The following is a 23,161-nucleotide window of genomic DNA, read 5'->3' on the forward strand; positions in this document are numbered from 1 at the left end:
CACAAATTTTCATGAATTATAACTACTAGTAAGGTCAGCTCGAGGCACTTGAATATTTATTAGCGAAAATATAGATTTAAAGTTCGGATTATATACGGTCGACTATCTTTGTTTTAATTTCGGATATTGGATAATAACCAGTCTGGTTCGGGTAGATAATAACCGATCTGATTTGGTACTCAGAAATCCAATTTTTGTAAACAAGTTAAAATCTGTTCAGATATTCTTTGCATAAGAGCTTTATATATCTCTTAAGACTCTTACACACTTGTGGTGTTTTGTCTTTCTTTTGCAAATGTTGCCTTTGTTGTTGTTTTGAGTTGGGAAAGAGAAAAGACAAAAACAAGTATTGGACTATAGAGTATTTTTGTTAGTAACACTGAAAAGGAATGAAATCGTGAAAACTTAAATATTTATGTTGAATGGAATATTTATGGAAACATATAAATTTTAGAGTCTTTGACTAGTAACAGAATTGGATCTGAGACCAAATAATTTTAGATGTTATTATTATTAATTAAAATAAAAATAAAAACCTAGTGATGGTGACGCTCTCCGGTTTGAAATTTGAAAAAAAAAACGAACCGTTGTGAGATGTGTGTATAATACCATACCCTTTGGCCTCTTCTCTCTTTGAATCCCACATTCACAAGAACATCATCCTGAGAGAGATGGAGAACAACGGAGTAAAGAGTGCAGCGTCGTCGGCCATGGAAGCCTTCGAGAAGCTAGAGAAAGTAGGAGAAGGCACTTACGGCAAAGTGTACAGAGCAAGAGAGAAGGCCACCGGTCTCATCGTCGCTCTGAAGAAGACTCGTCTCCATGAGGACGAAGAAGGCGTTCCTCCCACCACTCTCCGCGAGATCTCCATCCTCCGCATGCTCGCTCGCGATCCCCACATCGTCAGGTCTGTGCTGCGATTCCCCCTCTTTTTCTTGATCTTGATCTTGATTCTAGGGTTTAGTGCCTCATTGATTGATTATAAGTGGTGAGAGCCTCTGATCTTGATGAACATCTTCTTCATCTCCAGGTTGATGGACGTTAAGCAAGGATTGAACAAAGAAGGCAAGACTGTGCTCTACCTTGTGTTCGAGTACGTTGACACTGATCTCAAGAAGTTCATCAGAAGCTTTAAGCAAGCTGGGCAGAACATTCCTCAGAACACTGTCAAGGTTTTGAGCTTTTATCCTTCTCTACCCTCACTCAATAAGCCCTATCATGCTAAAAGAAACATAATACTTTTTGTGAAATCTTGATTCCAGAGCTTGATGTACCAACTATGCAAAGGCATGGCTTTCTGCCATGGCCATGGAGTGTTACACAGGTATAAAGATCCATTCTTTGTTGAGACAGATCAATGCCTTGAAGAACAGATCCTTAATCTTACTTCTCTTACAGGGATCTTAAGCCTCACAATCTCTTGATGGACCGCCAGAAAATGACCCTCAAAATAGCTGATCTTGGATTAGCCAGAGCCTTCACTCTCCCTATGAAAAAGTATACACATGAGGTATTATTTTTCTCTCTTGTTTTACATCCTATCTGTGGAGTTCAACTCAATAGTGTCTTCTTCTTCTTCCGTTGCAACAGATTCTAACTCTATGGTATAGAGCTCCAGAAGTCCTTCTTGGAGCAACCCATTACTCAACCGCTGTTGATATGTGGTCTGTTGGCTGCATTTTTGGTACACCTTCTTCTCTTTTAGCTTTCATTAGATTCAGTTTAATAGTAGCAAGAAGGACTAACTGTTCTATTTCCTTTTGGTGTTTGTAGCTGAGCTAGTGAACAAGCAAGCAATCTTTGCTGGAGACTCTGAGCTTCAACAGCTCCTCAGCATTTTCAGGTAATTATTTGTCTTCTTCTTCATCATTCTCTAACACACAAACATGACCTTTTTGCTTATTCTGTTTCTTTCATTACTGTGAAACTCAGGTTGCTGGGAACACCAAACGAACAAGTGTGGCCTGGAGTGAGCAAACTCAAGGACTGGCATGAATACCCACAGTGGAAACCCTTGAGCCTCTCAACAGCTGTTCCTAACCTCGATGAGTCTGGACTTGATCTCTTATCAGTAAGTCTCTAAATGTTCCCAACACACCTCTTAGACCTTTGCTTTGATTAGTTGAGAATCACACAGACCAGAAAGTAATTTGCGTTTCTCTTTGTGCCCGTTTTTGTTTCTAAACAGAAAATGCTGGAGTATGAGCCAGTTAAACGAATCTCAGCAAAGAAGGCTATGGAGCATCCTTACTTCGATGATCTGCCTGACAAGTCCTCTCTCTGACGATCTCCTTATGAAATCTCTCAGTAGTCTTGTTTGTTCCAACTTTGTCATTGCTTGTCTCAAGCACTTATCCTAGGATGATCAAGTCTTTCAATTTTCCCTTTTGATTGGGGTCCATGTTCCCAGTTGTATAACTCTCAACTTCTTTAACATTTAAAGAATATATCAATTGTGCTCAGTAGTAAGCATTTGCAAATGTTTCCCGTTTGTCTTTTTGTTCAGAATATCAATTGGAGCTTCCCTCGCTACTCTCTTAAGATTGTATGACATATGGCTCTAATCTGATATAAATTATCAAAAAAACGTTTGACTTGTAATAAAAAAAACCTTCATAGTAAAAGAAGAAGTTTAAAAATGGTTACATGCAGCCATTGAGAGTACAATATAACCGAATCCATATTTCCCTTCTCATTGCATATTAGTTGGATTATGATGAGTGGCATATTCCCAAAATTTCATATTGAATTTTTCATTTCCATTACTAATCATTTAGATTCAAGAAAGAAACAACTTTTGTAGGATGATATAATATTAAAAGTTTACCAGAAGCACATCAACCAACTATAATGCCACTGAACGAGCCAATGATGAATGTAAGCAGAACATTAAGTGGCTTGAACTACCTAAAATATTTCCCCACAAGAGATTTTACAATCACATTTCAATTTCAGTCACTTCTCTGGTTTGAAATCTTGCAACTTATATGTTGAACATGCTTGCATGGCCTCACGGTTCTACTTTTAACACTTGGTAACAACCACCCACAATAACAACAACAATATTCATATAGAATTTGAGAGCAATTGAGAATACATTCATATAATATATATATACATATATATATATATACAATGATGAATATAATTAATCAATTTCTGTATTTCTTTATTCTTTTTTTGTCAATAAAAGAAAGACCTCAAAAACCATTTTTCTTTATTTAATGAAAAACAAGCCACAGAAAAATCTTATATATTAAAACAGAAGTCACAATTTTGATTCATGTGTTATTTTGTTAAAAATGGACCTAATGGATCTATTCCTAGAAAGTCATGTTACATTTAATATCTAATCTTATCATTTAAATTTTGGGTCTACCAGAAATTTTTATTGGGCTATCAATAATTGGATTTAAACAATAGATGATTCATTGGATTTATAGATAGTATAAATTAAATAGATATAATTTAATGTTGTAATACTATACATATATATGCTAAATATTTAAATATTTGTCGATGTTAACTTTTAAAATTATAAATATTTTTTTAAATAATAAAAATCATATTATCTAACAATGATTAATCTTTACTACCTTAAACCAATGAGAACAAATTTTAAACTATATAGTTTGTTTTAAAAATTAAACAAAAACTAAATGTTTAATTATTTACTCGATAATATCAATCTATGAAGCGAAAAGTTTAATCTTTTAAAAACTTTATAAATTTGTGAAATGTTACAATATCTTTGAATATGACAATAAAACAATATTTTACTAATATTTATATATATAGTTACAATTTTAATAATGAAATAATGTTCCGAAAATATATATATAGAAGAAGATACAAATACATGTGAAAGTTTGAAACAATCTATTCAATGAAAAAAATATACAGTAAACTTATTATGTTTTAAAAATTGATAGACTCATATTATAATATATATCAATTTAGAATTAAAAACAAAATATTTATATAAAAATAAATGAAAACAAAAATCCGCGCGGTTGCGCGGGTCGAGATCTAGTATATATATATATATAAAATAGACTTGTCTCTCTTCTTATGACATGTGGAATGCGGGTTTGTTGACATGTGTCCTTATTTTTGTCTTTTTACATTTTAGATCTTTCTTCTTTTATATTATTGCAATTTGGTTCACTATTTTCTAATTATACACTATCTAATCATTTTCACACTAACCATCATCATTTGAAGTTTGATAATTTATTTTAATTTATTTTATTGTTAAAAAAATTTGCAAAACGAATAAAGAAATAAGCAAAAAAATATAAATGTATTTTAAATATTTAATTTATTCACAGCTAAAAATAACATAAACTTTTGCTATTTTATTATTTTTTACTATTTTCTATTATTTCATTTACAACTATATATTTATCTTAATATTAACCAAACTAAAGCAGAACACATAATCTAAACAGAAAACTTCCATAATCACATAGTAAAAAATGTCAAAGTAACACTAACTTAATAAAGGTCCAGAGCTCAAAGGCGATCAAGAACGAAAACTAACTTACCCCCACTTTATCATAGAGTGTCTTGACCAGAACAATCAAAAGTCCGTAAAATGTAGAAATATAATCTTGAGATAAAGCAATCCCTCAAACACAAATGAGCGTGATCAAGGACCAATGCAAAGAACTAAGAAAGCAGGTTAGATGAAGAATAATCAACAGAAGGCCAACCACGAAGCAGGAAGAGACATACATAACGAACGATAAGCATAACCACCAGCTAAGAGGTAAGAAGCACCTCACAAACTAAACAAGCACAAACAAGACGCCTATGCCGGTGAAGAACCACAAAGCTCTTGATAGAAGGGACCAAAGCTCCAAGAGACTAATACCGCACATTTATACTAAGGGAAGCAAGGGAAGAAGAGAACAACATGAGTGAAGGAGAACGGAAGCCAACCCCTGAGAAACATGAGCCAAGACTTGAGACCAGAAACAATCTTCCAAATCTATAGAGCATACTATGAGGAGAACACTATCCAAACCTGGAGTGGCTAACATGGCGAATGAGAGAGTCACAGAGACGCAAGCAGCGATGAAAGCTGCAATGAGATGAGGGAACATAGATGGAAGGGTAGACAAAACGAAATCATCAAATCGTGAAGCCGTCCTCGAGCTATAGAAGTCAGATCACCAAAAATCATATCTTGAAAACCAAAACGAGAAGGGAGTATCGATGGTAAGCCAACGACGAGGAAAACAACTTCAAAGACGACTAAACTCTGACCCAACCCAAAGAGATGAAGTTCCTAACATCAACTGAATTCTAAAGAAGAAGAGGAGCATCCAATATTGAATGGAGCAGCCTAAAACGACGCGAGAAACAACCGCACAACTGGAAACTCCTAAACCCGATCTACAACAAATACCGGAAATCTCAAGGTGAAGAAAGCGATAAAGAACAAGAGCAGGAGGTGAGTCTTTTTCGGTGATGATGAGAAACACCGCATACCAGAAAGGTAAACAAAATACATAGATATTGAAGGCTCAATGTCAAAATATGAGAAAAGGCAAAAACATCTTCAAAGTTATAATGTTCAAAAATATGAAAAAATAAAAAACAATTTTGACGCTGAAACCGTTAATCTTAGAACAAATGCATAAATGCAAAATTATTGAAATTCAATATATTTTTACACTCGAAGCTCACTTCACTACTAACAAATACTATACAGACAAAACACATTATTGAAAAACAAAGATTAAATATATTAACAGATCACTATTACTACTACATAACACAATAAAAACACCAAACAACGTTCTTAACAACTAAAAATGATCACATAATTACATTATCTAAAAAATCATTAATCACATAAAAAATTTCTTGGTTGGTTAGGGGTTGGGGATGGCTAACAATTTACCATGGGGATTTATTGAAATTTCACGTGATTTAATAAAAAGTTTAAGAAAAGACGCCTTAAGATTACTATAACCACAATTTCAAAGAGTTTGTGATCAATCTCAAGACAGATGCATGTCAAGTCTATTTATAAGACTGAAGATATATAGCTCTAACACTAAAGCAAAGGAAGCAGCGGATTGCATTCAAAGGTAGTTACAATCAAGAATTGAAAGAAATATGTATATCATCTTTATGAATAATTCACTAGCTTGGGTTTTTGTTTGTTGTCTTGCTTCAGTTGCTTTCTTGTATCAAAACTTTGGTGGGTTTGTTAAATTAATGAAATTTGATATTCTCTATATCCATCATGTTACTTCTAGCTACATATATCCAATGACTAGATCTTCTCTATTTTCACCGTAGCAATATTTCATCAATACTTTTTACCAAAGTAAGTTGTGTCATCATAAATAAAAAGGTCATGTCATCATTTTCAAGTGGAAGAATCCAATGTTTAATTATGTCATCTACTGACATATTTGTTTAGAGTTGGATTGCCAACTGAGGATTTGGTAGAGATCGATGAATCCAGAAATGAAAGATTTTCATACATTGGAGTGAATTAAATCTGATTAATGAAATTGTTTATCTCCTGGATTGAATCTAAGTAATTAAAATATTGAATATATATGTGAAAATTACTCCTCAATTATTTGATTGTTTTTATTGGTAGGGTTTCAACATGAAATGAATCATAGGATCACAAGGTATGGTTGGATTGATATCGTCAATTGTCAAAGTCTCAACTATTATTTGGTAGCTCTGTGATAACTTTTGAAGGACGATAGTGTGTACAACATCTGCTCTCATATATATATTTAGTCATGTAATGCATATATTTTTCATCAAAAACATGTAGTATATTGTTGCAATGCTCCAATAACTACGAGCTAAATGGTATAGATGACAGTGAATTGCAACAGTTGTTATGCAAAGCCCGCAATGGTATCGTGGTCTAGGTTTGATTAGAAATCAGAAACATCACTTTCTATGATCAACATACGTGTCAAACGATTTGACTAGTTCTCACATCTACCAGGGTCCGACAACAAGTAAGTCTCCTCAAATGGGATACAATAGTAGTATTGTAGCGGCATATATGGTGAACCGGTAGCTATAATGAAGTTGAGCAACATAAATTGGGTGGGTGTAATGGTTATGTGGTTGTGTTACTGTCCACTAGCCACTTGTTTATTGGTGAATATAACTTTCAAACAACCCCTCAGCCCATGCCTTTTCTTTCCCATTTTGTCATTTTAGAATTGGAACCTAAAGAGGGGAATGAGGAATCTAATAAAGGAGAAGATAAAACGGGTAAGAGGAAGCAAGCTCCAGGAGGAGAGGAGATGAAGAGGTCACGATTCTCTGTTTCACACACCGGTTCGTCTTTGTGCACCTGACCATGATGGAAATACGGAGATTACAAGTGTTAAGTTAGCATGAGGAGCTTTGCCTGTGTTAGATCACTTCCATCACATTCATCATTAAATTCAGATTTTACATTTCTCCATATTGGTATTATAGCAGCGGTGACCTATATCGATGGTGTTGCACTTGAGTCACCTAAGCTTTTAGAGCCAAATTATTTTCATTACCAGTTTCTATATTACCCCAATATTCTTGACAGTTTAATGGAAGATCCGAAAATATTAAGTGTAAGTTTAGTATCTGTTTACAACATTACCATTAATTTGATATCTAGCTTCAGTTTTACTTATACACCTTAGACCATTTCCCTTTTTAAAAATATATGTGCATAATCAAGTAAACTACCATAAAAATTAGTTCTTCCCTTTTTCCCCTCTCCAAATGTTTTCTCTTCTCGAATCAATGATCACAAGATTCACAAACTCATAAGAGTTTTTAACTTGAAAACTATTTTAACACAACACGTTTTTCCTTTAAAACTATTCTTTCATAGATCTGATGTACTACATACATGCCCGGCTAGCATGTGTTCAGAGTGCATTTGCACATGGCCCATTACAGTTTTTAAAAATTTTAGTCCAGATTAGAGTCCGAAAAAATTTTAAATTATTTTTTGTTTCTCAAGAAAAAGACCCCAACTTTTTTTTCTTCTCTTTAAAAAGGTTCCAAAATTTTTCCTATTTTCTATTGAGACGGGCCTGACTACATTATACCGATGCAACATCCCCTTTTACCATTGACTCAGAATGATCCTTTCACCAGACAAAAGGATCTAGACACAAAAGCTGAACAAATGCCAAGTCTTACCCATTGCGAAGTAAAAAAAAATGCTTTGACCTTTTTTCCCACAAAGAAAATTACATATTTCCCTACAAAAAAAAGATGCCGAAAGCTGTATAAGGGAAGTTGGTGCATATTGTTGCTTTCGATAAGAGGGAAGAGCAAACCAAACGCAAAAACTACTGGTGAGTACAAGGATCTAATGCTCGTTCTTCTTCTCATGAGAGTGATTTTCTCTTTTTTCACATGTTATGGTACATATTGGTATCTCTATGTTTTTTTTTTTTGATTAAACACAGTTTCCCCAACGGCTTTCTAGGCCCAAGAGACTAATATGTGTCGTTGCGGCCCGAATGTTAAATCCGCGGTGGCCGGGAATCGAATCAAGGTGGCGGTGCTCACAGCTGTGAGTCCTTTACCACCACATGTTATGGTACATATTGGTATCTCTATGTTTTCATTGTTTTGGTTCATCGTTTTTATTTATTTTTTCCATTCAGTTGTGATATTAGATCATTGTATTGCTACCTTTGATATTAAATGAGATTTTTTCAAGTGTTAAAAAAAAAACCAAACACAAAACCTACATCAAACTAGACTTACCAATACAATACCTTTAATACTTGTTAAAAATAATCTTTTTGAGCTTTGAATTACTTGGAGCATCTTTATCGCGTTTTTTTAGCGTCTCTAAAAGTGAGGGGTCCAGTTCTCAGAAAAAACCGTATGTTAAGTGGACAGAATAAGAGACGTTTATTGTGTGTTTTTTTGCACTGTTTGCGGGCTCCACCGATACGTGACGGCCCGTGATTGATCCGCTTTTTAATTTTTTTTTTTTAATCAGAAAAAAAAACTTTAAGAAATTAAATAAATAAGAAACCTCGTGGTTGCTTTCCTGTTATCCATAAGTTTGAACTTTGAAATTACGTAATAAAGAAAATACTACGTGCAAGCCTAAAACAAATCAATTAACTTAACTTTACTAAAAAAAACAGAGTTCTATTCGAAATCAAAACCTCTCTCTTTTAGAGAGAGAAAATCTCTCTCAAACCCCTGTTCTCCAATCCAAATCTTTCACAGGGGTTGAGATCAAATTTTTTTTTGTTTTTAGTCTTTGGATTGATTTGTAGTTTCGCTATAGCGATGTTCTGTTTCGCGTAGGCGATTTGTGAAGTGGTTTCAATCATCAATCAGAATTGTGTTTCAATCATATATTCTCTCTCTGATTTGTGATTGAGTTTGAATAAAGATCCGATCTTTATTGATCGGTCCTCAAAATCTCCTCTTTCGCAGCTTGATTTCAATCCCGCTTGCTTGAGATTGGGCCCTCTTTCATCTTCAGTTATGCTCTATTTTATTCTCCTAAAGAATCAGTCTTTACTTTTCCTTGATGAGGAACCAATAAATGGTTTTGGTGTAAAGCATCTTGATGGGGAAGAATATGGAGACGATGGAATTATCTCAGTTACATACGAGAGATGCAGTAGAGTTGGCATCTTTGTAATGGTCCAATAAAGTACCTCGTTAGTGAGCAAATCTGAGTTTTCTCTGGATCTAATTTCTGGTGGTGTTGGAGTCCCGATATTGAGCAATGGCTTTAGCGGAAGTTCGAGTTAAGGTGTGCAGATTACTGTTCCAGTGAGGCGTGAAACATGAGAATTGATTTGGTAGGATGACGGCGGCGAGGAGCAGCGGCGAAGGTCGAAGTTCTTCGGAGATGGAGAAACCATGCATGATGAACGTGTGTTCGTACACGTGTCTCACTCCTGTCTGATTGCCGCTTTGATGAGGAACACGTGCTTGAAGAAAGCTGGATTGGTTCGTGTTGGGCTTTGAACTTGTAATATATAGTTGTTGTTTGGGCCTCTGATATAAAATTCTGTACCCTTTTATTTAGCCCATTGAGGCTTAATGAAAATCAGGTTGACAAAAAAAAAAAAACTGAACTTTACTAACAATGATTGTAAACTGGATTATAACTCTGGACTTACATTATAGGACAAAGTATTTGAGCCCATATTCATATGACGGTTTTGGTTATATGTTTGGGCCCAAACCCCATAGACACAACAATTTCCCATTGTTTTACAAGATATTTTTGTTTATATATATATACATTTTTAAAGAAAAAAACTCCTAAATACAGAAAAAAATATATTAAAAAATCTCAAGTATATGAGGTATTATGAAATCTATTTGGTAATATTCAAAATTATATCTTAGTCAATACCAACTTTTATCACCACTACATTTTATATTTATTAAATTGTTGGAGTCAAACATTTCCAAGATTTTATAAAAATATTTTCCTTGTATATCTTATTCATATAAAAAAAATCTTCTCAAATCTCAAAATATAGACAATAATCTTAAAAAATATATTTTCTAAGTTTGTAAACTATATACTTGGTAATGATATATACAAATTTGACCCTAATATTTAGCCAACAATGAATTTAGTCACCAAAATCTATTATTTAAAAATAAAAGTTTTTTAAAATAAAATCTGACCCATTTAATTCATTCCTTCCGCCATTGACAAAGATTCTTCTCCGCTTCAAATAGTCTCTCTCTCTCTCTGTGTCTTCCTCTGCTTCTTCCAATTTCCCCGCCGCGCCACCACCGGAACTCCCTCTTTCTCCTTCCCCTGGTGTCGTCTCCGGCGCCGTCACTGCAGAAACAGGCAAGCTTATCTCTTTTGCTTTCCCTGCTGCTCTTTTGTTTTCTGTATTGAGTTTTGATTAGTTCTGAGGCTGTGTATTAAAGCAAATACGTTTTACTCTTTGTTTTGTTAGAAAGCACCAAACTTTAGTTTGCATATGTCTTATAGACTTTTGGGTTTATCTTAGTTTTTGTTTTAATGTTGTCTTTGCTGTGACTACTGACTAACTCCAGATCAAAAAAAGAGAAGCTTTTTGATGGAGGATACCAACGAAACACAGTTGCGAGATGTGCCTTGTGTTGCTGATGATGCCCTCAAGGAAGAACTTGGGGATGAGGCAGACAAAGATCAAAACTTTAGTGAAACTCCCCAGCAGCCCCTTCTTCTTGGCCAGGCTAATGGAGTTGCTGCTCACTCTGAAAAGAAGACTCGTGATAAGGTGCAGTTTTCGAGTCCTGAGGTTGGTGATGGAAGTGTCAAAAAGCGCAAGACTTGGTTGCTGAATGACTCTGAGGTAACAGACTGTAATCTCCGGGATTGAATATCACTGTTTTGTTGTAGAAGGGAGATGGGCGTAGTGGTTAAGATCTTTCTCTTACAAGTTCACTTTTGTTTGACAGGCACAGGGAGATGATGAAGCAGGGACGCCAGAAGAGCAGCAGGCGTTTCTCATAGAGTTGGCGACCTTTCACAAAGAGAACTACCTGGACTACAAGCCTCTTAAGTTTTATGGGCAGCCTCTAAATGCTCTCAAGTGAGTTCTTGGACAAGTGTTACTTTTGTTCTTACATTATCTTTGGTTAATTAGTGCCTAACTGTTTGCATGTTTTACTTATGCAATGTAGGCTGTGGAGAGCAGTCATTAAACTAGGTGGCTACGACGTGGTAACTATCCACTTCTCTAGTTTAGTCTTAAAGAGTGTTTGATATGCTTCCGGAAGAGATTTTTATTTACTGTTGTTTGCTATATATGGGAGTTTATATATTCAATGTTTCTCGAATTTTTCTTCTGGAATTGAATGTCATTGGTCTTCAAGATTCCTTTGGTCTTTTTAATGTAATTTAGGTCACCACATCAAAGCTATGGCGGCAAGTTGGAGAATCCTTCAATCCTCCAAAGTATGGCTAATGTTGCCCTTAGAGTCTCCCTTAGTCTTTACTGATTCTTCATGTTGGTAACTTGTTACACATTTGGTTTTCCAGGACATGCACAACTGTCTCCTACACATTCCGCATTTTCTATGAGAAGGTGAGTCTCTCTCTCTCTCTCTTGTGAACTTGTGATTGTTAATAAGTATCATATACCTACCTTGTCTTCAGTTTTGCTTATCCACCTTTCTTTGGTATGATAGTGAGTTATTGCAGTTTAATTTGAACTACTTCTTTTGGCACTTTGAACGCACTGATATCTTTTCCTTTCTATCTTATCATATAGATGCAAGTACATTATGATTTTGTGTCTTTTACTTCGATTTGCAGGCACTTCTAGAGTACGAAAAGAGTCTAATGAAAAATGGTGACCTTAACCTTCCTGATTCAGCATTCAATCTGTCTTCAAGCCTCCAGAAAGAGGTAACAATTTCCCCTAAAAATAATAGTAAATTACCATAAAAGTTCGCTAGAGTACTCCAAATGTTTTTCTCTTCATTGATATAAGGACTTTGGGTGTTAGGTCATTAGCCATCAAGGTTCAGGATCAGGCAGGGCTCGAAGAGACTCTGCAGCTCGTGCTATGCAAGGCTGGCATACACAGCGCCTTGCTGGATCTAGAGAGTCTACTGAGACTAGTGTTAAGGTTTCACTTTCAAATTCTTACGTCCACTTTTGTACCTGCAGAAGCTTCCCTTGAATCCATAACGATGTTCTTCCTTTTGGTTTCAGGATAAGGGCTCTAACTCAACCCCAAAGCATAAGAAACTCAAAAGCATTGGTAATTTTGTTTTTTCTCAAGGGTTGCTTAATATTAATGTGTGTTTAAATTGTTTTTTTCCAGGGCTGCCAAAGCCGAGACCACAAACTTGCACGGACCTTGTTGTTTCACAAGAAGGAGCAGAAAAACAGTTACGGAAAGCTATTCTTCTCTTCTGCTTATTTGGTTTATTCTAACTTTTTTGTTTTCTTCTTTCAATCCCTCTAAGAAGTAATAGTGTATGAAAACAAAGCATTTGTTGACCTTAACATGTTACTGTAGTTTAACTTTAAGGTTTCCTTTTTCTATCTTGAGTCTTGACCCTAAGCGCTGTAATGGTAAAATATGATTTTGGCTTCTTAGGTCGGTTGCTGATGTTGTTGATGATGGACCCATTGCTGACTGGGTGAAGATAACTGTCAAAGAAACTGTGAGTTACTTCTGCACCATTGCAACAAAACATAGATTGTTTGTTTCCCATCTGGAATCTTACCATATCTGTTTTTTTTTTCTTCTACTTTTTGAAAATTCACAGGAGAACTCCTTTGAGGTATTTGCTTTGGTTCCTGGACTTCTTCGCCATGAGGTGAGTACTCCCTTGAAACCCTATTACTGAAAAAGCTACTTGAGAAGTCTTTGAATTTTGTATGAATTGCATATCACTATGGTAATACACAGCAAGCACATAGAGAGAACTGTTAGCTACCAAAGCAGTTCCATTTAGTGTTTTGGATTGTTTAGTTACATAGAAACTGGTTCTAGTCTCAAATACACAGTTTTGTTGGAGAGATGTCTTTTCTTAGTGAATTCATAAACAGAGTCATCAACATCAATTTGTTTTGGTTCTCAGGTTCGAATTCAATCAGATCCAGCTGGAAGGCTGATTATAACAGGAGAGCCTGAGCAGCTTGACAATCCTTGGGGCATTACACCTTTCAAAAAGGTAAAGAATTTTCTTATATTGCTATTAACAGATACAGAGACCTGTTGTATCAAACTAAGAACCTCGTCTCTTATCATTTTTGATATCATTTTCACCAGATTGTTAGCTTACCATCAAGAATCGATCCGCTTCGCACATCTGCGGTCATAAGCTTGCATGGTCGGGTGTTCATACGAGCTCCATTTGAACAGTGACTCCTCTTTAAGAGTGACCTCCTTGTTTTGTTCTTTAGAATTTCATTTGTATCAGAACAATTTTGTTAGGCTGCTGAAGCAGTTTTAACTTGTAATTTTAGTGTCAAGACTAAAGTTAAGAGAAGACAATCAAACATTGTATCTTGCTGTTAGATTTTTCTTTTGTAGATGCTGCTTAAAGCCTTTTAGGATGCAACCAACAATGATATCCTTTGGTCCGAAATTGGAATGTTATATTTATGTTTTCTTTATAGATATGAATAGTTTTTCCTATCAAATCTACTATAGGTTCTATCATGCATCTTTTCAGGTTCTCATGCTTTTTCTGTTTGCAAAAAGTACTCCTGAGATGATTTGTTTTCAAAAAAGTGAAAGAAGAGTTTGAAATATTTTGGTGGTGCATATTATTGAAGGGGAAAACAATAGTAAGGAGAGAAAAACATTTGACATTTTTCCTGAATCTAAAAGGTTAATGATTATCCCTTAGGAGACGTGATAAAAAAATACAAGTTAATTATTTATTTCAATATTTTCATCATGACATAAAATTTAAGAAACAAGAAACAAGAAACCATTAGTTTGGTTTGATCTAAACAATGGTTGATAAAACAACATAATGAATTCATTTACTAGATTAGTAGATAATGTATTATATCAAGTGAATAAACACATACAGGAATTATCTGTAAGTAATTACGTTTTTTTTGAAAAAAAGGCTTGCAAGTAATTACGTTGCGTGTGTCTTTTATCATGCAGAAAGTTTCCGGAGAAAATTATAAATAGAAACTCAGTTGCGTATCTTCAACTTGGTGTAGCTCAATTGCATGCAAGTCAAATGACATGACCACATGACAATTTGATTTTATATATACAAACATACCTACAAAAGTTCAGTTCAAAAAAAAAAAAACATACCTACAAAAGTAGGTACTGAAATTCAATTTTATTTATTTTGACGAAAACAATTCTTGCTAAGTGTCTATACTTACAACCAGAATAACGTAGAGAGTTAGTTGGTTGAATACTACAATAACTAGAAATGGATTTATTTATAAGGGAATCATACTTAACATATATTCATCAAATCTTTTTTTTTTTTTTTTGAAGAAATATTCATCAAATCTAAATTGCAACTTTGCGAACCCACTTCTCTTTTGGAATTGATATTGGTTATCTAAAATATTTGGTTATAATTTTTATGATTCATGTTCCTAGTTAATTTTCCCAAGTTAAGGTCACTAATTCATATGTAACCAACGTGAATTAACATTTACTTCATGTTTCTACTGTTCTGTAACGGTTGTCTTTAATCACTACCTTGGTCCTTATGACCTCACCTAAAACTTCAAAGCAACATTCTTCGTGATCTCGCCACCAAAATCATTTTATCTTAGTTTTTTAAACCGATACAGTACCCAAATATATTTGAGTCACATATTCTATACTAGCCAATATTAAGGGGGTTTATGTGAGTTACAATTTGTTCAAAGTTAGTTATATTGCCAACCTGTAATGGTGTTGGATTTAGAACTCTCTCTTAGAAAGCATCGCTCTCATTGGAGCATTGATGCATATATTGTATGCATGCAAGTAACTGGAGTGTTTGAATGGATAGCACAATAACATGGTCACTCCAAATAATCAAATTAGACATCCATTTGAGATCTTGAACGGTACAAGCGAGCGATTAGATATTAAACAGTCAAATGATTAAATTACAAGATTATAAGAAATAAAAATAAATATTATAAGAATAGTAAGCGAAAACTACTTTTTAGAGAAAAATAATTTTTTTAATCTTTGTGCACTAAGGATGATTGTAATTGGTTAGATGATTTTTAAATTATATTTTTAAAACTAATTTTTAGAGAAATTAAATTTCTTAATCTTTGTGCACTAAAAAAAGTATAAAATACTCGTATAAAGCAACTTATGAGAGTGAGAGCATCTGGAACCCCACTGCAAAATTTACTGCAAAATGGAGTGGAGAATACAGTCATGGACAAATAAAAAAGAGGTGGAGTAATCATTTTTTTATTTGTTCATGACTGCATTCTCTGTTCCATTTTGCAGTAAATTTTGCGGTAGGATTGGAGATGATCTGAGATGTACTCACATCACATATATATATATTTCATCAAGAGTATGTCGTAAACCTCAAAATTCCTTAAAAGAATCGAACTCGTTATTAAAATAGACCTATATATCTATCAAATCGAGCTAATCATAAGATTAGTTATAGAGCAGCACGAAACCCTAGCAAAGAAATAAAGAAATATATATATGGAGTCTGGAGAGGTCTTTTTCTAGCAAATAATAACACGAGAGACAAATATGCATTGCTCTAACCTCAGAGACGAGAAGAAAGATAAAAAAAAAACATTAAAACGCAAATATGCATATCAACTAAAAATAATAATTACCGAAGATCCCAAATGAAAGACGACTCCACAAAATGATTAAAACACATAAGATTCAATTAAAAGGTGGTCTTGAAGGTGTACCAGCTCCCCATCCATGCAAATGAGGATCAGCGGAAAACCCATAACCACCGACATTACGTCCTAACTGTCCCTGACCAGTCACTCCCGACGGCGGAGATGCTGATGGAGCTTGCTGCATCTGCGGTGGTCCTCCTCCTCCTCGTCCATCACCGCCTTCTTCCTCTTCCTCCTCGATAGGCAGTCTCTCGAAAACCGCATTTGAGAACGAAGTAGCCATTAGTATAACCGGAGCTGATGCAACAAGCGGGGCCACGACGACTCCTCCAACCACCTGACCTTGCCCTCCGGCTAGAAAAATCGACAGACCACCAGCCCCAGGTGGCGCAGGTGGTGGCAAAACGGTTCCCGTTAACGAAAGAATCTCAAACCTTCCATGTAAAGTCACAACTCCTCCGGCTCCAACGCCAACGCCATTTCCAGAAGTGACTGGCTGACGGAGAGTGACGTTAGAAACGGTGCCGTTTCCTCCTAAAACGGAGACCCCTCTCCCTCTCCTCCTAGCGTAAGTGGACACACTCTCAACTATGTCAGCTCCGGGAGATACTTCAAGAACGTGAGATCTAAGCGCATTGGGGCTATCGCGTGTTACTATGATCGGTGGCTTAGCTTTGTTCTTAGATCCTGGAGGACGTCCACGTGGACGTTTCCCTGGTGCTGAGCTTGATGTAGCCCGGTCTGATGAATCTGGTCCACCCGGTTGATGATGGTCTTTGTTTGAGTGATCAGATTCTCTTGAATCATCCGACGGTTGCTGCTGCTGGTGCTCGTGTTGTTGCTGATGGTGATGCTGGTCAATCAAGCTGATCCCGCCTTGCGGTTGAAACTGTTGATGGTGAATCTCCTGTCTGAAGAGGTTATGGAAGTATCTAGAATTAGCTCCACCGCCTTGCTCGTAACCGCCTTCCATCGCCGCTGCATCTACTAGTTCTCTATCCCACCACTGTTTATTCGCCGGCACACATCAACTTCTTGATTCTTGATCCTTCTCGCTCATATATTGATGAGAGGAAGAGCGTGAAGATAAAAACAAGAACTCAGATCAAGAAGTCAAAATTAAAGATTTGAGGAGCCAATATTAGCTAAAGAAGGGGCGAGAACAGAACTAAATTAAACACCAAGAAAAGAGAAAAAGGTAACTTATATATGTCAAATGATCTCTCTCTAAGGTTGGGGAAAGGTAAGAGGAAACCCTAGTTAGGTAGCCTGATTAGGGCAAGAGGATGAAGCAGCTTCTTATTGACTACGAGAGATGTCGTATTTTTAGCGACTCTAATGTGCTCTAGAAAAGTAGAGAAAAGCTTGAGATTCATGTGGCGATGAATTTTTGGTCCTCTCATTGAACGAGGAAAGTAAAAGCAACTACAGTTACCGATTTTAGAGCTAGGGGTTGAGTTTAGAAGATAAAGTTTCAAATTTTTAAAAATAAAAAATAAATATTAAAATTTTCAAAACGAAAATAGTTATTTTGATCATTTTTCTTATGAATGTTATTTTTGTGACAAAAACTTAAAAAATATTATTTGAAAGAATTGCTTTTATATTATTTTTTACTATAGTAATATAACTTAATATAAATGTGAAAGTATGTTTATAAAACGTATATATTACGCACACAAGACACAACCCGACAAAATATGTGAGTAAGTGGTTATCTTTGCATTGGATCCCGAAGAAAACCATGGCTTCGTCAAGGTTTTTATTTGGCTCTATATAAATAAAAGAAAGATTGTGAAATTTTATAATTTGAAAGCCTGAGATAAGATAAGATTAACAGGTGAGGAAACAAAAGAGTCAAAGGACTATTTGTTTATGAGAAACTATAGACAAAATATAATAGCATCCGCATTAGTGAACCCCTTCTTGAGGTTCATAAAAAAAATTTATTATTTTTTTGATGGGACCACGAATAATGATGAATCTCTATCTATTGTGTTCCTGCATTGGTGAACCTGAAGAAGGGGTTCATAGGAATAAAATAATATTTTTTTTTAAGTTTTCAATATATTGACAATACATGAATAAAATATAATAATTTTTAAAATATTTTTAAAAAAGAATAGATTACATAAACAATTTTTTTTTAAAAAAAATTTATTCAATACATTGAGAATTCATGAACATACAAAGATTATTTATCTGCGTTACCAAATTTTCGCCAAACATTTTCAACTAAATCAGCTTTCAAACGATCATGTTTCTCTGAATCCCGAACTTTATTGCGAATGCCTAGCATATTACCGATATTAAAACTTGTTCTCCTTTTCACCATGGAACTTCTGTTTGACTCTCCTGACTCGAATTCAGATGTATCAGTTAGAGTGTATCCGCTTCGTTCGTTCTCTACTATCATATTGTGAAATATGACACAAGTTCTCATAATCCTACCAATATTTTCCTTGTCCCATAGTAGAGCAGGGTTTTTAACTATTGCAAACCTCGATTGCAATACTTCAAAAACCTGTTCGACATCTTTTCTGGTGGATTCTTGACGTTCAGCAACTAGCTCTGCTTTAGGGCCTTGAGGAAGTGGGATGGATTGGATAAATGTTGACCAATTTGGATAAATTCCGTCAGTAAGGTAGTAGGCCATACGATAAGTGTGGTTGTTGACCTTGAACTTAACTTTAGGTGCTCGACCTTGTAAAATGTCATCAAAAACTGGTGACCGATCAAGAACATTGATATCGTTGAGGGTACCTGGTAATCCGAAAAATGCATGACATATCCAAAGATCCTGTGATGCCACAGCTTCCAAGACAATTGTTGGCTTTCCTGAACCACGTGTGTACTGGCATTTCCAAGCCGTTGGGCAGTTTTTCCACTGCCAATGCATACAATCGATGTTGCCTATCATCCCTGGAAACCCGCGTACCTCTCCAACATCGAGTAACCGTTGAAGATCATCTGATGTAGGTCTTCTTAGATACGCATCTCCAAACAATTGTATTATCCCATTAGTGAAATTTTCCAAACATAAACGTGATGTACTTTCACCAAGTCGGAGATATTCGTCATATGTATCTCCCGATTGACCATATGCAAGTATACGTATAGCTGCCGTACACTTTTGAAGTGCAGATAGCCCGTACCTTCCGTGAGCATTTTTTTCATTGCTGAAAGTATGGAACTTCAGTACTTAGGCGTTCGACAATGCGAAGGAACAATGGCTTGTTCATTTGAAAACGCCGCCTAAACATTTCTGGTGGGTATGTAGGATTTTCCTTGAAATAATCGTTCCATAGTTGATTGTGTCCTACTTCCCGATCTCTTTCGATATAAGCTCGTCTCGTCAGCTTGTTGGGGTGAGCATGAACCATTGAGTCGATGAAATTATCTACGACTTGGTCGACCATTTCTTCTAAAGCTTCATCTACTTCATCGCTTGATGAGGAAGACATTGTAGAAGCAACTGACATACAATTTTTTTATCTTTTCGTTCCTATAAATGACAAAAGGGGGTTTGTAACTCATATATAATCCTTTAAATTTTTTTTTCCATTATTCTATGAAACAAATTTAATCCTTTCATAATCCTAATTTTTTTGTCACCATTATGTTTTTTTAACATAATTCTATTATTTTTTTTGTTATCCTTATTTTTTTCACCATCATTCTATAAAAGTTTTCATAATCCTAATTTTTTTTAACATAATTCTATTATTTTTTTCACCATCATTCTATAAAAGTTTTCATAATCGTAATTTTTGTTTCCATAATTCTATTATTTTTTTCGTTATCCTTATTTTTTTCACCATCATTCTATAAAAGTTAACATAATTCTATCTATTTTTCATTATCCCTATTATCAATTCTATAAATTACCTTGTGGACTGTTTGATATTATTTCCAGGATGTGAATGAAGTTGTTGAAGTTTGTTGTTTGGTCCAACTCCCTTCACTCGTGAGAACTACTATGAAAACTTTGTGTGCTTGTTGAAGTTTGTGAACTTTGTGTGCTTGTTGAAGTGTATTGTTTGGTCACGAACAGCAGAGAGAAGGTTGAATTGAACTGGAGAAGAGAAGTGAAAAGCAAGAGAAGTGAAAAGAGAGACACATTTTGCTTCACTTTGAATCAAGTTTCACATGTTATAAAGCAAGAGAAGTGAAAAGAGAGACACATTTTATAAAGCAAGAGAGACATCGTTTATAAAGAGAGACACATCGTTTTGCCTCAAAGATAGAGAGACAGTACATCCGTGAATAAAGTTCAGAGTTACAACAAAAGCAAAATACATAGTACAACCCATGATGAAGTGTAGAAAGAAACAAAAGCCTACACTTTCCCGTGATTAAAACTGACATCAAGTCCTACTACCTGTGGCTTAAACTAACCGCAAACAAACAAACGTACAGAACTACCAGCAACACCATGACCTTCCAACTCGTGACCTGCAACACAGTGACCTCCAACCCGTGACTTGCAAAAGAAAAGAGAACATATTCAATAAAGCAAAACAAGGTAATAAACTTCAACTACTCAAGCAAAAGAGAACAGATTCAATAAAGCAAAACAAGGTAATACACTTACCAAATCAAAGCATTTCAGTGATGAGTTTATTTTTAAGAGCCACTTCATGATCAGATAGTGTGTCTATGTTTTTGGCTAGGAGACGATCAAGGATCTTTTGTTTGGATATGGTATTTTTCTGAGCTAGAATGCTCTGTATTTGATCAAAAGCTGCTTCGTTCGGCTTCTTGCGTTTGGCTGTTTTGCTAACCTTAACACCCGGAGGCCTAACCTCTTCTCGTTAGGCACCACATCCGCACAAGCTTCCTTCCTTTTCTCCTTGGACTGAGAGTGTGATCTCCATTTCTGATCGAACCTAAGTTCCCTCCAGCAATGTTCAAGGGTGAACTTGAGATGATAGTCATTTAAGAAGATGTCATGCGCAGCCTTCATGACATCATTCTCACTTTGGCCACTCGCTTGCTCCTTCAAAGCGGTTTCATAGCATCCCACAAACTTGCACACCTCCGCATTCACCCTTCCCCACCTCTGCTTACATTGACTCCACTCTCTAGGAAGGGAGCCAATGAGCTGAGGACTTGAATTGAAATACTCCTCTATTCTGTTCCAAAACGCTCCTAACTTCTGCTCATTACTCACTATGGGATCCTTGCTGATATTCAACCAAGCACTGATCAGGATAATGTCTTCTTTGGTTGACCACTTTCTCCTTTCCGCTGGTTTAACTAACCCGGGAGAGTTAACAGCTGCCTCAGCAGAGTCTACGTCTATTGGTGGACTGCTCTGCGAAGCTAAAAGATTAACAAACCCGGGAGAGTTAAGGGAAAAAGGGTCCATTTTGTGTTTTGGTTTCGTTTGGTGTTTAGATGTTTCTGTGATTTTTAAGGGTTGATTTGCTATGTATTTAAACTAGTTTTTACCTTTGAAATGAGAGAACAATTAAACTAACTCTACCTACCAAACATTCATTACAGAAGCCATTACACAACAACTAGATAGCAATGAGCAGTCAATAGACATCAAATCAGGGGAAAAAATTAACTACGGCTAAGTACAATCGAACATTAATCACAGCAACCAACCAACCAACCAACCAACAGAGAATTAATGATAGTTTTTATAAGTTCTAGTTCAACTTCTACTTCTCCTTCTAGTTTACTTTACCTATAATTCTAGTTGTAGTTTTTATAAGTTCAAGTTCAACCGAGAATTAATGTTAGTTTTTCTAAGTTCTAGTTCTAGTTCTCGTTGTACTTTAGTTCTAGTTCTAGCTCTACTTCTACTTCAACCGAGACATAGCACTGAGCAGAGAAACAGTTTAGTTGAGTCTAACCTTTGCTTGTCAGTCGAAGCAGACCTTCTCGAGGGTATCGACCTGCACAGTGAGGTAGTCTACCTGCCCTGAGAGGATTTTAACCTCTTCCTGGACATGGAAACATCAATGAAAATGTGTTAGTCACGGTAATAAAAGTAGATAACTATCATGTAAGAGCGATGAAAGAGCTAAACAATGTTCACATACCTCAAGTGTCTCAATCTGTTTACTGAGATTCAACACCCCCATCATCACCTGCTCAGCCTCCTCCACCCGTTTTGTCAGCCTTTCGAGCTCCTCCTGCACACCTATCACCCAAGGCTGACGATAATGTAACCCATCAGCCTTGGTTACAACATAAAGAATAATCAGAGTCTTTTCGATAATGGAAAACATCAACGATAATCAGACGGTGAAAAAGCAGACTTACCTCGCAGTTTTTGCAGGTGAAGAACCGCTTCCCAGGAAGAGTGTCGTAGTCCTCCTTCCCGCGAACCTCATTAATGAGTCTCCCACCACACGGACACCTTCTAGGAATCCCGTATTCTGAATCGGCCACGAACCCTAACATGTTGATGTGGTGGTTTTGCCTCTTTGAATGTCTTCTCTCTTCTGCCGGATCCATCTGTCAATTAATTCAAAATTATTAAACCATAATAACGAAACATAATGATTAAACGAAACCTTAAAGTTTTCCCTCTTGACGAATTAAACCATAAAACGAAACCCACAAATCGATTTACAACCATTACTCGAAACCCATAACTCGATTTGAAATCTCAGAGAAACGAACCCTAAATCAAACCACCATCACGAGCTACAACCCTTTATCGAAACCCAGATATCGATTTAGATCCCTTACTCGAAACCCCCAAATTGATTTCAAAATCGAAAAAAGGCTTTCAACGCCAAAATCGACCCAATAAAACCGTCACTCTACTCGATACTGACCTGAGCTCGTGGAGAAGAGACTCCGTCGTCGATTAGATGCAGAAAACCTCCGGGA

At 35.8% G+C, this 23,161-nt stretch overlaps 3 protein-coding genes across 4 annotated transcripts; 2 read left to right on the forward strand and 1 right to left on the reverse strand.

The window, feature by feature from the left end:
* The first annotated feature begins 611 nt into the window (after positions 1 to 611).
* Positions 612 to 2,480, forward strand: LOC106423327 (cyclin-dependent kinase B2-2). The gene is made up of 8 exons (XM_013864107.3): positions 612 to 907; positions 1,031 to 1,172; positions 1,263 to 1,324; positions 1,399 to 1,510; positions 1,591 to 1,684; positions 1,774 to 1,843; positions 1,933 to 2,071; positions 2,189 to 2,480. Exons 1-8 carry the CDS (start codon positions 672 to 674, stop codon positions 2,282 to 2,284), a joined length of 951 nt encoding a protein of 316 aa, XP_013719561.1. The 5' UTR covers positions 612 to 671; the 3' UTR covers positions 2,285 to 2,480.
* Positions 2,481 to 10,600: 8,120 nt separating this feature from the next.
* Positions 10,601 to 14,123, forward strand: LOC106399107 (AT-rich interactive domain-containing protein 6). Of its 2 annotated transcripts, XM_013839585.3 has the most exons (14): positions 10,601 to 10,843; positions 11,056 to 11,336; positions 11,443 to 11,576; positions 11,668 to 11,707; positions 11,889 to 11,941; positions 12,026 to 12,071; positions 12,302 to 12,394; positions 12,495 to 12,617; positions 12,704 to 12,752; positions 12,816 to 12,882; positions 13,095 to 13,161; positions 13,267 to 13,317; positions 13,582 to 13,674; positions 13,773 to 14,123. In XM_013839585.3, exons 2-14 carry the CDS (start codon positions 11,079 to 11,081, stop codon positions 13,866 to 13,868), a joined length of 1,170 nt encoding a protein of 389 aa, XP_013695039.1. In that variant the 5' UTR covers positions 10,601 to 10,843; positions 11,056 to 11,078; the 3' UTR covers positions 13,869 to 14,123. The 2 variants fall into 2 exon arrangements, with proteins under 2 accessions (XP_013695039.1, XP_013695034.1); XM_013839580.3 differs by having other exon boundaries at positions 12,704 to 12,882.
* A 2,002-nt stretch (positions 14,124 to 16,125) lies between these two features.
* On the reverse strand, positions 16,126 to 17,843 carry LOC106423346 (AT-hook motif nuclear-localized protein 27-like). Its single transcript, XM_013864127.3, has one exon. The coding sequence runs from the start codon at positions 17,277 to 17,279 to the stop codon at positions 16,344 to 16,346; it is 936 nt and encodes a 311-aa protein (XP_013719581.1). The 5' UTR covers positions 17,280 to 17,843; the 3' UTR covers positions 16,126 to 16,343.
* Positions 17,844 to 23,161: the final 5,318 nt, after the last annotated feature.

The sequence above is a fragment of the Brassica napus genome, chromosome C7 (genome assembly GCF_020379485.1).
Source record: "Brassica napus cultivar Da-Ae chromosome C7, Da-Ae, whole genome shotgun sequence".
NCBI lineage: Eukaryota > Viridiplantae > Streptophyta > Magnoliopsida > Brassicales > Brassicaceae > Brassica > Brassica napus.